Source organism: Fragaria vesca, linkage group LG4, assembly GCF_000184155.1.
Source record: "Fragaria vesca subsp. vesca linkage group LG4, FraVesHawaii_1.0, whole genome shotgun sequence".
NCBI lineage: Eukaryota > Viridiplantae > Streptophyta > Magnoliopsida > Rosales > Rosaceae > Fragaria > Fragaria vesca.
In genome coordinates, this window is record NC_020494.1 from 2471822 (window position 1) to 2486105 (window position 14284).

General features: G+C 35.6%; 1 protein-coding gene across 1 annotated transcript; it reads left to right on the forward strand.

Moving 5' to 3' along the window:
- Window positions 1–4760: 4760 nt before the first annotated feature.
- On the forward strand, window positions 4761–9157 carry LOC101297424. The gene is made up of 6 exons (XM_004296381.1): window positions 4761–5322; window positions 6116–6230; window positions 6663–7331; window positions 7498–7630; window positions 8098–8206; window positions 8585–9157. The coding sequence occupies exons 1-5, from the start codon at window positions 5240–5242 to the stop codon at window positions 8160–8162; spliced, it is 1065 nt and encodes a 354-aa protein (XP_004296429.1). The 5' UTR covers window positions 4761–5239; the 3' UTR covers window positions 8163–8206; window positions 8585–9157.
- The last annotated feature ends 5127 nt before the right edge of the window (window positions 9158–14284 follow it).

Here is a 14284-nt window from a genome sequence, read left to right on the forward strand (position 1 = left end):
TCTTCCTAGTGATTTTTCTTAGTTTTTATTTTTATTTCTTGGAGGCGATGATAATTTTGTTTAAATGGGTTTAGTTGCTACCATTTGACTTCGAGGCATACCTATCTTTCGAGCATAGCAACGTTATTGATGACATTCATCAGCTGCTAGCAAACCTTAACACTGTTTCTATCTCTTTTGCACCTAGAACTGCATTTGCAGTTGCGGATAGACTAGCTAGTGAAGCTTTTGAATCTGTTGGCTTTGTTCATTGGATGGACGTCATCCCTGTTATGCTGAGAGATACTCTCTAGCTTGATTGTAAGCATATTACTCAGTAATAAATTTGGGCATTCCTTTGCCCTCTTTTACTCAAAAAAAAAAAAAAAAAAAAAAAAAAAATAAGACTTTGAGGCATAAATTAAATTAATGAAATTATGAAAGAATTTGGATTACTAATTTATTTGGAATAACTTGTATCATTATTTCATTGAAGCATTTTCTTCCAACTCCAGAAAATGCTAAATAGTAAGGTTAGATCAGGAGTTCGGTTATGATTAGAAAATAAAATTAATTTGATTACACCTTCGATTTTAAAATAGTGATCAATTTTTTGATTAGCTTATGCCAACAGAAAGACTGCTGATGCTGATTATTAAATCTTGCCATTGATGATCACAAGATACAAGACCAAAAACAAAAATGAAGATACGTCTCCACACGCAAACACGCACCATTTTCGCAATGAAACTAGGCATCTATATACTGTATAATTGTCAGCTGCCATATTATGTCCAATAAGACTTTCTAATTATAAGTTGACTGACCTGAAATTTATTCTGTATTTTGGTCATACCAAATCTTAATATATATTTACGTTCTTCCCTCCTGAAGGACACCAGAACCAACTCTCTCTACTCAAAAATTATTGTAATAATTATCATTGGTTGACTGCAACATTACTCTTATTCTATTATACATTTCAATTGATTAGGAACTCTTAAGGATTAAAATCTGTACGATATATCCGATATCTTTTTTTTTTAAGGACCGATATATCTAAAGGGGTAAATATCTTAACTTTCATTGTTATCTCCGATATTTCTCCGATATCGTTAAATATTTAAGATATTTCCGATATATTATATATTAAAGAAATATCTGTAAAAAAAATTTGGCATAAAGAAAATCACCTCCAAAAATATTCGAGAGAGAAATGATTCCCTCGAGGTATATTTGAATGAAGAGTGAGGGTTTCGAGTGATTTCTGGGAAATTAGTATTTTCTTGGAGGAATCAGGATGTGGAGTGAGGGACCAACGTGCATCTATTCAACCACCTTGAGTCTCTTTCTAGATGTAGATGAAGTTGATGTTTGTATTTTTGTAATATTTATATGTAAATCTAATAATTTTTTTTTTAAATTCTTCCCAAATTTTCGATTATTTTTTCCCGGTAATTTTTTTTTTTTGCCAAAATACCGATAGATACACCGATACTGATATTTTAATCCTTTGTAACACTAGAGTGGGTTCCTAGAATTAATAACAACTGTATGGAAATGTCTGAATTTTCACTTAAACCAAACCAAAACCAAACTGTAGTGAATCGAGCGATTAGGGTGTGGTACTAGTACACACTCTTTTACCTTCATAGACAGGACAACATTTCAAACAAAGTCACAATATCCTTGTTCAAATATATACATTTTATAGCATCATTTTCTAACATATAAAACAATAAGGTACGGTTTGATAGCAAGTAAGATATATTTAGGACATAGAAACTGTTTTCACTGCTCAGACAATACCAACAGAAAAGATGATAGTGTTTTATCTCTTTATCTTAGCAAAATTAAGTTAAAAATTGGTGGTTAAGGAGGTTGTTACTTGTTAGCAAGGATGATGTTACATGTTTCTTCTCTAGTGTTTATATGATGATGATTTCCTTTATAATTCCACCGAACATAGGTCTACAGTTTTCATAATGACATATTCACATATAAACCCAACATGATTATCTTGGCAAGTAATTGGGCAGTTCCATGTGCATGCACCCATTGAAATGATTCTTCAACCTACTTTTGTTTTGGTGAAGAATCTTCAACCTAGCTTATTATGATGATCATTTTAAATAAATATAAGATTAATAATATGTTATGAAAAGTGGGTGAGGGAAATAGAAAGTTTAGCTAATTGTTCTAAACCAACTAAACTAATTGGTGACATTGGATAACGCCACTACAGAGATGCAGTTAGGAGTGGTTCCCAGAGTTTAGAAACATGAAGTTTTTGAATTTCTTTAGTATCATGTACAAGAGAAGCTCTTGAAACTTTGAAATTAGAGGATTCATATATTTTGACTTTTCAAGCATATATGTAGCTTAATATTGTGAAGTATACATTCTCGAACGAAACTGAACCAAGACGAGAGCCAGTTCACAAAGCTAAAATGTGACTTTTGACTTGATTCAGCCAGAACCGAGAAGATAGAAATCTCAGCTAGGCTTGACTAGCACAAAATTATATATTTCAATCTAATTATAAAACTTGTCCAAGTGTTCTGGGTAAGTTCGGTTAGACCAGACACACCTAATAACCTATATTTTGACATGAGTATATTCGTTCTCATTTGACAAATTTAGAAAACACCTATTGTCTAGTTCTTTCTCAATTTCAATTTCCCTTGGTCTTTCAACCTTCAAGAATTTGATCACCAATATAACACCTATCACCATTGATCACTACTCACCATCTCTAATTCATTGCTCATTTAGATCACACTTTCACAACTGTGCAAGGCTAAGGTGTGTTAATACATGTGATGTATCAATTTTGTCCTCAAGTTGTAAAATGAGTCCTCAAAGTAGTAATATTAATTCTCACAGTTGTAATATGAGTTGTTAAAATTGTAAAAAAAATTAGTTACAACATTAATTCTCATTTGTTCTTGAAGTGATAATTGAGTTCTCAAAGTTGTAATATAAGTCCTCAAAGCTGTAACAACTTTTTTTTAGTCACTTTGAGGACTCAATTACCACTTTAAGCACATATTTTACCACTTTAAGGATACACGATTACTAATGTTGTAATAAGAAAATTTTACAACTTTAAGGACTCATATTATAACTTCGAGGACTAATATTACTAGTTTAAGGACTCAATTTATAAAGTTGATGTATCACATTATTCACATGCATTAACACATTGTAAAATTTTCCGGATAAGTACATTTGAGTTGGCGAATGTATACTTCAAAAATAACTTTACATATCAATTTGAGGAAATTTTTCAAATGGTGTCCCAAGTTAAGTTCATTCATCATTTTGACATCTCAATCTTGAAACTATGATAATGGTACCTCAACACTTAAACTCACCCCAACATTAGTTCCTTCCGTGATTGAGACCGTTAAGTTTGACTTTGTCTATGGGCAAAATTGTCTAATCAGGTTTTCCCTCCACAAACCTTATCAGTTGAATTAGAGTTTCTCGACCTGAAGATATCAACTATGAATGTGAGTCCTATTACCTAGTTACCTTTGATTGTTCTATTAAGTATATATGTTTCATGAACTTCTGTACTTGATATAAAATACATTTTAATCAATGTTGATTCTTTTTCTCACCGGTGGGTAACAAAAGCTACTTTTAATTATGGATATTTATGGCCAATGGTGTATATATTATAATTTCTAGATGTCTCTAATTTTTGTATGCAGCCAACACATGACTCAACATAAATTCTGATAATGATGGGAAAATGGATATTATTCTGGAGGGAAATGTTTGTGGAGGGAAAAAATTTGGGAAGGGAAAACATGAAAAGAACAATTTTGCCCATGAATAAAGTCCAACTTAATAGTGTCAATCACGGAGGGAACTAATGTTAGATTGAGTTTAAGTGTTGAGGTATCATTATCATAGTTTTCAAAATTTAGATGTCAAAATGATGAATGGGCTTAACTTGAGGCACCATTTGAAAAATTTCCTCTATCAATTTGGTCATGCTCAAACCAAAACCGGTTTTATTAAGAGTGAATAAATTTTAAACTAATCATGATCTATTCCAAATCAAAATAATAAGGGATTGAGTTCGATTTTAAATTAATATTGTCTTGTGCACCTGCAATGGAGCACGATTCTTTAGGTTTTCTAAATTTACGAAATTTCTTCTATGCACCAAGGTGTAAGTAAACCGAGCAACTAATATGTAGTATTTTGATCCGGCCATCTATGTCGCACTACATGCATATATACTAATACCGTTAACAAAATAAAAAAAAATAGTCTCAAGTGTTTCAAACTAAAGAGATGAGAACATTAGGTTGAAAAAGATGTACTCTTATTATAATGTTTAATTTCATCGGATCAAATGAAATTGAAATGAAGGAATTTAGAGTCTATAATCTTCATTCGATCTTCATATACGACAATTTAAGGATTTATACATTAATGGTGCAAGTGCACCTTGGTGTGTAGAGTTCACCAACATTTATCATAAATTGTAGAGTAGTAGTTAGAGTGGGTGCTTTAGTGTTGTTTCTACGAGTTCCACCAACATCCTCCAAAACACAAACATATCTCAAACTAAAACTATATTAATGTGTCAAAATTCAAAAACATCAATTATCTCCATTAAAAATATAGATGGAAGATAATACGGCATAAGAAAAGAAAAAAAAAAAAAGAAGAAAAAAAGAAAAGAAAAAAGGCACAGAAATGTGACTCATCACCCAATAATAATTGGTTGATGTCTAGCTGGGAATACCCCAATGAAAAACACACATCACACACATCATATATTGGTGGCCTCCCCTCCCCACCGACCTTTGCTTTGTCCAGTTTCTGAATTGCATTTCACCTTTCCCCAACCGCCAACGTCGTTCTCGTCTGGACGACACTACCCAAAACCCCACCCTCCTCTCCTCCAATAGAACCCCCAAAACTTCTGAAAGCAAAGCTACCTGTCTACCTGTCCAAACCTAATTCGCCTTCTATTTCTAAATTGTCTCCGAGTCTGCCGTAGCGGATTGCGTCTCTAATCCTTTCTAAAAATAGAAGAAAAACACAGAGGGCAAGGATATGGAGTGAGAAAGTTTAAAGAAGACGTTGCCTTTTACGTCTCCTTTGCTTTCTTCTTTGCTTCTTCTTAGCAAAGAAGAGAAGTGAGGACTTACCACCTTGAACCCATCTCGTCCGAGCAGAAGTTTCTACGTTTCTCTGAGAAAGTTTGAAGCTTTTTTGTTGGGTTTTGGTGAAGATGTTGGTGGCCAACAGTTTCGATCTTTGGAAGAAAGATGTGTTCTTTCCTGCAGCTGAGGAGGTGCAAGAATCAGCTGACATGTATGATCCTTTTTATTTTTATTGGTTTTGATCATCTGGGTTCTTGCTGTTTTGATTAGTTTCTGTTTGTTTGGAGTTTGGAAATGGGTTTTCTTTGGTTCTGGCATTATGGGATTATCTGAAGTCAATTTGATACTGCTTTTAGGACAAAAGTGTGTGTGTGTGTGTTTGTTTTTTTTTTTTTTTTTTTCCCTGAGATTTTTACAATTGCATGGTTGCGCTGCTTGTTTTAAGTATTATTTGATTGAGGGGATTGTGAGGTCCTGTAAATCAGTTTCGAGGTTCTTATGATGGCGCTGATATCATTTTTGGGTTCAACTTCTAGGCACTATTATGCAGTGCTTTCTCATGGTGCTCTATAGATAATCTTTACAGTCGACAGGGTTTTTCCTTTCTTGCTGCATTCATAAGCTTGTGCTTTAGCTCATTAGTCCTTTGTTTTGGTTTGCTGAGAAGAAAATTTCCACACCAGTGTGGATTTGAAAAAAAAAAAAAAGAAAAAAAAAGGATTCTGACATTCATTTTGACTTAGATGTTGTATGATTTGGGCATTGCAAAGTCAATTTTGTGCACCTTCTTGAAACTTTGAGTAACTATATGATAGGTTGTTACATAAAATGATCCCAGGGATTAAGCACTAGTTTGTTTTGTCCATATTTTTGCAAAGATCAAAGGAAGCCTACGCTCATCTTCAATTTCTAGGGAGTATAGATCGAGTAACATCGCTGCTGTCTATGTCCAATACAATTGAACTAGATATAATTGTTTAATTAGGTTCTTTTTTGGTTTTCAGAATGGAATCCACATATAGGGCATGGACCCGAAAGAGGAGAGAAAGTGTAGCGCCAGAAGATTTGGATGAACTCTGTAGGGAGCTGCAAACAGCTTTAGGCACTGCCAAATGGCAGGTAGGCTCCAATGGCTCCATCTATCTGATTACCATTATATTCCTTTTTCCCTCTTATAATTCAGTGTTCTAAAACTTTAGTACTGTTTAAGTGATCAGTACTATTCAGTTGGTTGCTAAGAATGTTGAGGAAGGCAATGATACAGCAATTTGAATCATGTTTTATATTAGTTTGATCTTTGGAAGGTCAGAGACTCGTCTCTGCTTTACATTGTAGGATCTTATCTAAGATGGGGTTATAAAGTTTTCTTCAATGTCAGTCTATATTTGCATAACTTTCTCAAAAAAAAGGAAGTCTATTTTTGCATGAGAAAGCTTGTCACAGAAGTTTATGACTCTAAGTAGCTTAACTTAAAATTTAGATTAATGTATTGTAATTCGTTTCTTTTGCTATCAGTAATTATGTGTTGTTGATTTGTGAATGTCTATTCAGTTGGAAGAGTTTGAGAAGGCTGTCAGGTTGAGCTATTGCCAATGCGGTGATGATCATACAACAGCTAGACATAAACAATTTATTTCTGCCATTGAAAATCAGATATCCCATGTTGAAACAGCATTAAGGGCATCGTTTAGTGCAGAAGGAAAGAAACAACTACGCTGGGTACAACTAGATGAAGAAGAATGTGATGATTTAGCTGCATTTCTCTCGGGAACATCCCATTGTCTTCCAAGTGCTGAAGATGAATATGTAGAACTTGGACCTTCTGTGAAAACCTTTGAGGAAAAGCCTATGAGAAGAAACGATCTGGACATTAAATCTAATGCTGCCTGCAATTTGGACATTTCTGATGAAATTAAGGGCGTTACAGATACGATCATTACTATTAAGGATCCAAATTTTATGATGGACCTAAACGGGAAAGAAATGCCAGGAACAAGGGATGAAATAATTTATCATGCTGATAGAACAACTAATACAAGGAAAACACGGAGCTCACCAAATTGTGAATTGAGGATTATCATACCTGATGAAGCTGAGCAGAGAACACAGCTAATGCCAAGCTTTCAGGACACACCCAAAGAAAAAGGATCCAAACTTGTCTTTTGGAGAAGATGTGGAGAATTGCATCAAGCAAAGGGAGCAGTTAATTTGTTCAACCAGGTCAGTGTTTTTCACTTATTTATCTGAAGATGATATATCTTACTTTTATGAGGCGAAAGAAAGTAACAAGCAGGGATTCTCATATTATTTTCATTTGCTTTTCTTTATCTCAGTTGATAGATTATGTCTGATAAGTTTCAAAAGTAATTACTTGTTTCTTCTGCAGCTGTTTGGCAGGGTTGGTGCATCTCAAAAGCAATCACAAAGTCCACAGAAGCGATGGCAAGGTCCATTACGCTTGCAATATGGTCGTTCTGTTCAAGTCACCCTCGCTTTAATGCTCACTTTTTTCCTGCTTGGTAAGCTGTTAATTTGCTTGAAGTTGAAGCATTGCAATACCTTATTGTATAAATTTTTCAATCTGGAGTAACATGGCACACTAAATTGAAGTATTGTATGATATTATCTGTAGACTATGCTCAGCAAACAAATCTCAATATTTGAATTCATCACTTGTGCGTAGAAAAGGAAGCTAAGGACAGGAGTATCAAGCATAGATTAGCCAATGTGAAATTTATGCATATTATCCCCCACCTAAAGAGATGTAAAAACAGTGAATTTTTTTTCCTCGTAGCTCAGAAGTGCTGAGACTCTATTGCAATAAAACTATTTTGGGATTATGATGCTTTCGTATTAACATCATGCTGCTTCAGTTCACTTTTCAGTCTTTATAGTGTTAGTGTATTACCGATTTACCACTGCTTTTTTTTAGTAACATTACTTAACCATACTGGACATTGGCCTGGACATAATTAATGATTTATAGTTTCTACTACCGTGCTCATGGAGGGATCTCTCTTTGCAGTACCATTTATGTTCTCTTCAAGTTGAGATAAAGCCTACATAACGGAAGTGATCAGGATGGAAACTGAAAGGTATTTATATATGTTTGACACTTTGACATACTGATTTATATTTCATATTTCAGAAATTTTTATGAATTCGAAGTGGGGATCAGAATTAAGAAATCTGCAGTATGCCAAATGGGAAAAATAATAATAATAATAATAGAGAACTTTGGTATTTCTGAATGGACGCCTACTCCTGAATGTTTTGATAAAGATATACAGTTTTGGCATGTCCCTAGAATAACCGATTCTAGATTGCATGTCAAGGACAATCATGAATTTATAATTTTCGGCCAACCTTTTGTAAATATTAGTCTATTCTTTCAACTGAATAGTCTATCTTTTGTTTTGTTGGAATGATGTAGAGCTTAAAACAATTGTGGAATGTTTTATGCGGTTGTGCAGGTATTGGAGCTGTTTCTGGGTTGCGGCAGTCTGAAAAGGGATTGCTTGTCTCTAACATCTTCCAGTTGTTTTAAGGGCTTTGGAATAGGCATGCTACCACTGTTTAGTACTGTATAGGAGTTGAAGAGGCAACATGAACAAGGTAGTCCTTTTAGATTTTCAGATGCCCATCAAATGTAAATTCATTCAGGGTTTAAACATATGAAAAATATTCGGCAGTGTAGACATTCTACAATTCTTATATGCTTCGAACTTCAATGATGACATTATTCTATACACCATGACACAGTTAGGGGACCTATGTACTTGTAATGATGTTTTTAGTGTAACCTAATGCACGAAATAGGTACAATAGAAAAGTATATATGAATCATGCGTGTTCATTCATGTTCTACCAATATTTTGGAGTGCGAGTAAAGATGATGAAGGATCATGCATGACTTTTTTATTCGTATTCTCATTTCTGTTCTACATGATATCCCAGGATTAATGTAGGGCTGTGTTAATGCATTCATGTAGAAGTTAGAAAAAGTACTGAAGTCTTACAAAAGAAAAAAAAATATAACTGAAACATGTAAATTGGGTTTCATTTTTTATTTTTTTTATCGACTTTCAGTTTCGTTTAGTAAAATTTGGTTGATATTGAGAATTTATTAATCTTTTTTCGCAATTTGCTCATACAGCTCTTCCCCAATTTTCTCATAGATGTCCTTTTTGCTGATCGAAAAGATAATCAAATCCTTTGGATTAACTAATGCCATTGGGTAGTTCTAAAATATTTGATGCTCTAGCTATTCCACAATTCCATTTAGTTTTGAATGCTAATTATCATATTTTGAAGTTGTGTTGCTTGTGTACAAGACCTGGAATAGGAGTCTGGAAAGTTGTAGTGAAAATCCTTGTCCGGGTATATACCCAATTGCTTGTAGTTGCTATGTTCCTCAGTTATTAGCAAAAGGCAGAGCACCCAACAAACAAGATATATAGAAAGTTTCACTCCTTAAAGGCTTAAACAACTGCAAAGTTTTGCTCATTAAACAATTGCGAAGTTTCATTCACTTGCCCAGAAGACCACAGCAAGTCTCAGGACTCACAGTGAGGTCTCTAAACAACAACTAAAAGAAAATGCTGAGTAGGAGATTAAATTCTTCCTTTAAATAGGCACTGGCGCACTGCTAGCGAGTCAACCTTGTGTTTTACAGATAAACTCTGAAGTGAAGGTGCCATCCACCTGAGGGATTCCACGAACTCCCTAATTAGTTCAGTCGCAGGAGCAGAAATCTCCGATCCACATCAAGAAGCCGTACCCGGGGCAGTGGTGGCCGGTGGGGAGCAGATAACACCTTCTGGAAACCGTAGAGCCTGAAACAGTGAAACATTTCCACAGCCAAAAGGAAAATCAGTCATTATGGATCACAGAACTTAACTGGCAAAAGGTACACGTAATCAAATGTAATTGAGAAAACAGAAAGAAAGAAGAAACAAATGCATGCCTTCGTCATTGAGAAGACGCAACTCCACCCTCTCGCAGGACTTAAAGTTTCCAATAAACCATTGTATTGGAAACGAAGTCCATAAGTGGGGGTCGTCGTCTTGAACAATGGTGGCCTCCTTTAGGTTTGGAGCCTTTAGGAAAAGGACTCCATAGTCCATCCATAATCACGGAAGGAAAACCGTTGCAGACTTTTACTAACACAATGATAGATTCCAAGGGCTTGCAATGATGTATAATCAAATCCTGGAGCAGTGGAAATCTCGAATTGAGTCATTCGAACCATCCGTCAGCTAATCTTGTACTAACGAACCTTTTCCTTTTTTCTTTTTTTAATTTTTAATTTTTTAATTTTTTTAATTTTATTTTTATTTTTATAAAGAGAGTAATCAGCTCCCTATTTTATTAAAAATGAGTAGGGAATAAAAACCTGACCTCCTGTATCATGCAATTCTCTAACTAGAGATAATAAAACAAAGGCTCAATCTTGCATACAAAGTTACAAACAGTCCCACAAATGTGAACCATACAAATCATCAGTTAGTAGCTCCATGTCATTACCCATACTATCGTTGCTGCTTTGAAGACAGAGGAAACCTTTAGCCAATACCCATCTTTTAAGAATTAAGAGCTGGAATGAAACTAGTAGCATTGGCTGATAATTGTGAGATACCAAGCGTAGAGTAAACAGAAACAACTGCATGGCTTTTGTAGGGATGAAAAGATTGCTTAACCGATTCCTCGAACAATTCCAGAAGATGACGTTGGGCTTCTAAAGCATCAAAATCTTACCTTCAAAACGCAGCAGATTTCTACTAACGAACTCCAACTTCTTCAATTTTCGACAAGCGACAATGTTGAAGTTCCCATTGCTCATCTTCTGCATGACTTGGGAACGGCTACCAATGAGTCTGAAAGCTTCAAGTTTCTGTGCTTCCACTATGATCGTAATATTGCAGCAGAAAATTTTCAACAAAGTGAGGGTCGAACTTCTAGGTGTATGACGTTCCATCTATTGCATGAAGCCACAACAAAGTCTCAAGTGAACGACAACCCAAGATCATCAAATGCGAGAAGGCAATGTTACTCATCGACACTGTATCGAGACTCGAGAGCCAAAGTTTTTAGACAAAGGGAGGCTGATAGGCTCAAAGTTGTCCCTAAATGTCATATTTTCAACTTCAGAGTGGTCAATGATCTTGCAAAATTGAAAACTGCCCAAGAGAAGGAGTAGTAGTTTCTGCATCCTACTGCATGTAGGGTCGGCATTTTGTCCCGAGCAAACCATACCAACCGCCCGAACCGTCAACCGACCTAACGCCTAAACCGCCCAAATCGGTTACCAAAATTTCGGTATAGTACAGTTGTGGTTTTGGATTCCGTATACTAACGGTATACCGTATCGTACCATATTTTGTGTAGTTATAAAATTACTAACTATTTGTTGTAAGAGGTGAGGTTCAAACCTTGAGCCTCTTACACACATCCTCCGCTCCCAATCACTATAGCACGAAGCACTCTTGTGAACAAATCATAAAAACTTTATAATTATAGTAATCCTACTATTTAATTAAACTAGAATACACTCTTTTCTCCTTTTCCATTTGTGTTGTTGCCCTTACCCACAGTTTCTCACTCCTCTCACAAAATCAGAATTCCAGATCTAAGAGCTTCTAAGCTCTCATCCCTGTCTTAGGTGAAGCCCAACCATCAAAGGCTCAAAGCTAGCAAATGGGTAAATTGAATTCACATCCACCACGTACAAATTATCTTCTCTTTACTCTTCAAAACACTAGTTTGATTCGATCTTTGATAGAATTATGTTGTTTCTGTCATTGTGATTATAGTTTGAATATGAGAAGGTTTAGCCTAGAGAGTCCTTCGAGGAGGGAGAAGATACGGCGGCGGTGGTCGTGGCCGCGGAACAAGCCGCCAAGGAAGCACAAGGAGCAATAACTTGGTTTGAAACATTCCTCTGGACTTCAAGTACTCAATTCTTCTTCTCTCTTTGTTTTTCTCTTCCCCCAATTTTGAAGAAATTATGGATTCATCATCGTTCGGTATTTTTCAATTACTGACCGTACCAACCGGAATTCTAGGTATACTGACGTTGGTGGTCGGTATTGGTAGCAGATTTTAGCTACTGATCAAATGTCGGTTGGTACGCGGTATCGGCAAAAAAAGTCGGTAACCGTCCTGAAATCAGCCTTAACTGCATGCATTGGACGTTGTTTAAAGCTGATAGCCAACTCTTTCACATTTTTCTCTAGAGCAAAACTCATCCACTTGTTGACAATCGTGTCCCCTCCAAGGAAGGTCACCCGAAATTGGAGTTTCTCCATGGACGCCACTTTGTCACGGAATTTTAAGCATCTTCTTAAAAATTTCATGAAATATCTTTGAACTTTTCGACGAAGATACTGAAAGCTAGCAGGTGCACTTCATCTCACATCATCCGTAGGAGACAAATTATTTTTTTATGTGCTGACTCAGGTCCTAACAATGAGACCTTAAGAACAAAATCCTATATGCCGGTGAGCCTTTTTAGAATGGACTTAGCATTATAAGTCCTAAGGCATGACAACTTTTATAGAATAACAGAAGAACATTGTGAGATTATTAATTGCATTATCATAATATGTTTATCTAAATGAAATGGTTAGATAAACAATGAAATACATTTGAATTATCTTGTATGACAAGATATTAGAGGTAGGCTAATATTGTGGTATTTGTGTGGATGCGTTATCTAAAATGCAGTATATAATTAGGGAGGTCCATGTGCACACTCTAATCTATGCCAAAACGAGTCTCTCTCCACATAGGCAGACCTGGGCTAACACTACCAGGACAAACACTTTAGCCGACGAAAAATTTTTCGTCGGCCTATTAGCTTAATTCGTCGGCTAAGATTTCGTCGGGAAAAAGTAGTCGGCGATGGCTTTAGCCGACGAAAAAAAAATTTCGTTGGCTATAGTCCCACAGTTTAGCCGACGAAAAACATGTCGTCGGTTTTTTTCCCAGACTTTAGCCGACGAAACAATTAAGATATTCGTCGGCTAAAGTCTGTAATAAAATTTTTTTCCCAAACTATAGCCAACGAAATATAGTCTGTTTCGTCGGCTAAACCTTATAAAAAATTTAAAAAAATAACTATAGCCGAAGAAATATAGTCTGTTTCGTCGGCTAAACCTTATAAAAAAATTTTAAAAATAACTATAGTCGACGAAATATGTCATAATTCGTCGGCTAAACCTTATAAAAAAATTTAAAAATACTATAGCCGACAAATAAATCTTTAAATATTATTGGCTAAACTTTTAAATATCGTCGGCTAAAGTTGCTGGTTTTTGAAAAAAAAACTGCAGAAACTTTCGGCCACCTCCAATCAGCACCAAAATTTGACAGAATCTTCCTCTCAACATTTCGAACAACTTTCTAGAAAAAGTCGAAGCCCAATTCTAAGCTTAAACAGGTCAATTGAATCAAAATATAAAAATCCCCAATTTTAAACCCTAAAAACTTCAAATCTTCGATTCTCCTCACACACACCGAATCGAGCTATCAAATTCTAGGGGAATGTAGAACTAATCAAACTCAACTTATCCATATATAGAACTCACCAAATGGTGACCTGAGGAAGGAGAAATTCGATCGACACCGAATCCGAACCGGCGGAGTTTTGGAGCTCGATTTATCCCTCACGGCGGTGCCACTCGATGCATCACCTGTCCAGCAATAAAGTAGAGGCGACGGCGAAGCTTTTGGGACAAGTGTGGCGGTCTCCGGTGGCTTGACGGCGGAGCTAGGCTGAGAAGAAAATCTGGCAGGCGAAATAGACTTCTTACCATCCACTTTCGGTAAAACTCCTATATAAAGAACTTTAGCCGATGAAATTCTTTATTTTCGTCGGCTAAACTCTTTTGAAAATTTTGGTTGACCGCCAAAAAATTTTGGTTGAAAATTTTGAAAATTTTTCAACTTTAGCCGACGACTTTTCATATAATTTTGTTGGCTAAAGTCCTTTGAAAATTTTCCTCCAAATTTGGTTTACCGCCCAAAAATTTTTGACCTTAGCCGACGACTTTTTTAATATCTCGTCGGCTAAAGTTTATAAATTCACGAAAACGCTTATATCTCCCTCTATATTACGTAGTTTGGTCAAACCTTCCGCACAAAAAACTTTCACGTAGATGAGACGCAACCGC

What these genes read in the sequence shown, in the direction of transcription:
- LOC101297424 (XM_004296381.1), top strand. Translation starts at nt 5,240, where the DNA reads ATGTTGGTGGCCAACAGTTTCGATCTTTGGAAGAAAGATGTGTTCTTT. An exon ending in TAGGCACTGCCAAATGGCAG is followed by an intron (nt 6,231 to 6,662) that starts GTAGGCTCCAAT and finishes ATGTCTATTCAG; the next exon opens with TTGGAAGAGTTTGAGAAGGC. An exon ending in CAGTTAATTTGTTCAACCAG is followed by an intron (nt 7,332 to 7,497) that starts GTCAGTGTTTTT and finishes TTTCTTCTGCAG; the next exon opens with CTGTTTGGCAGGGTTGGTGC.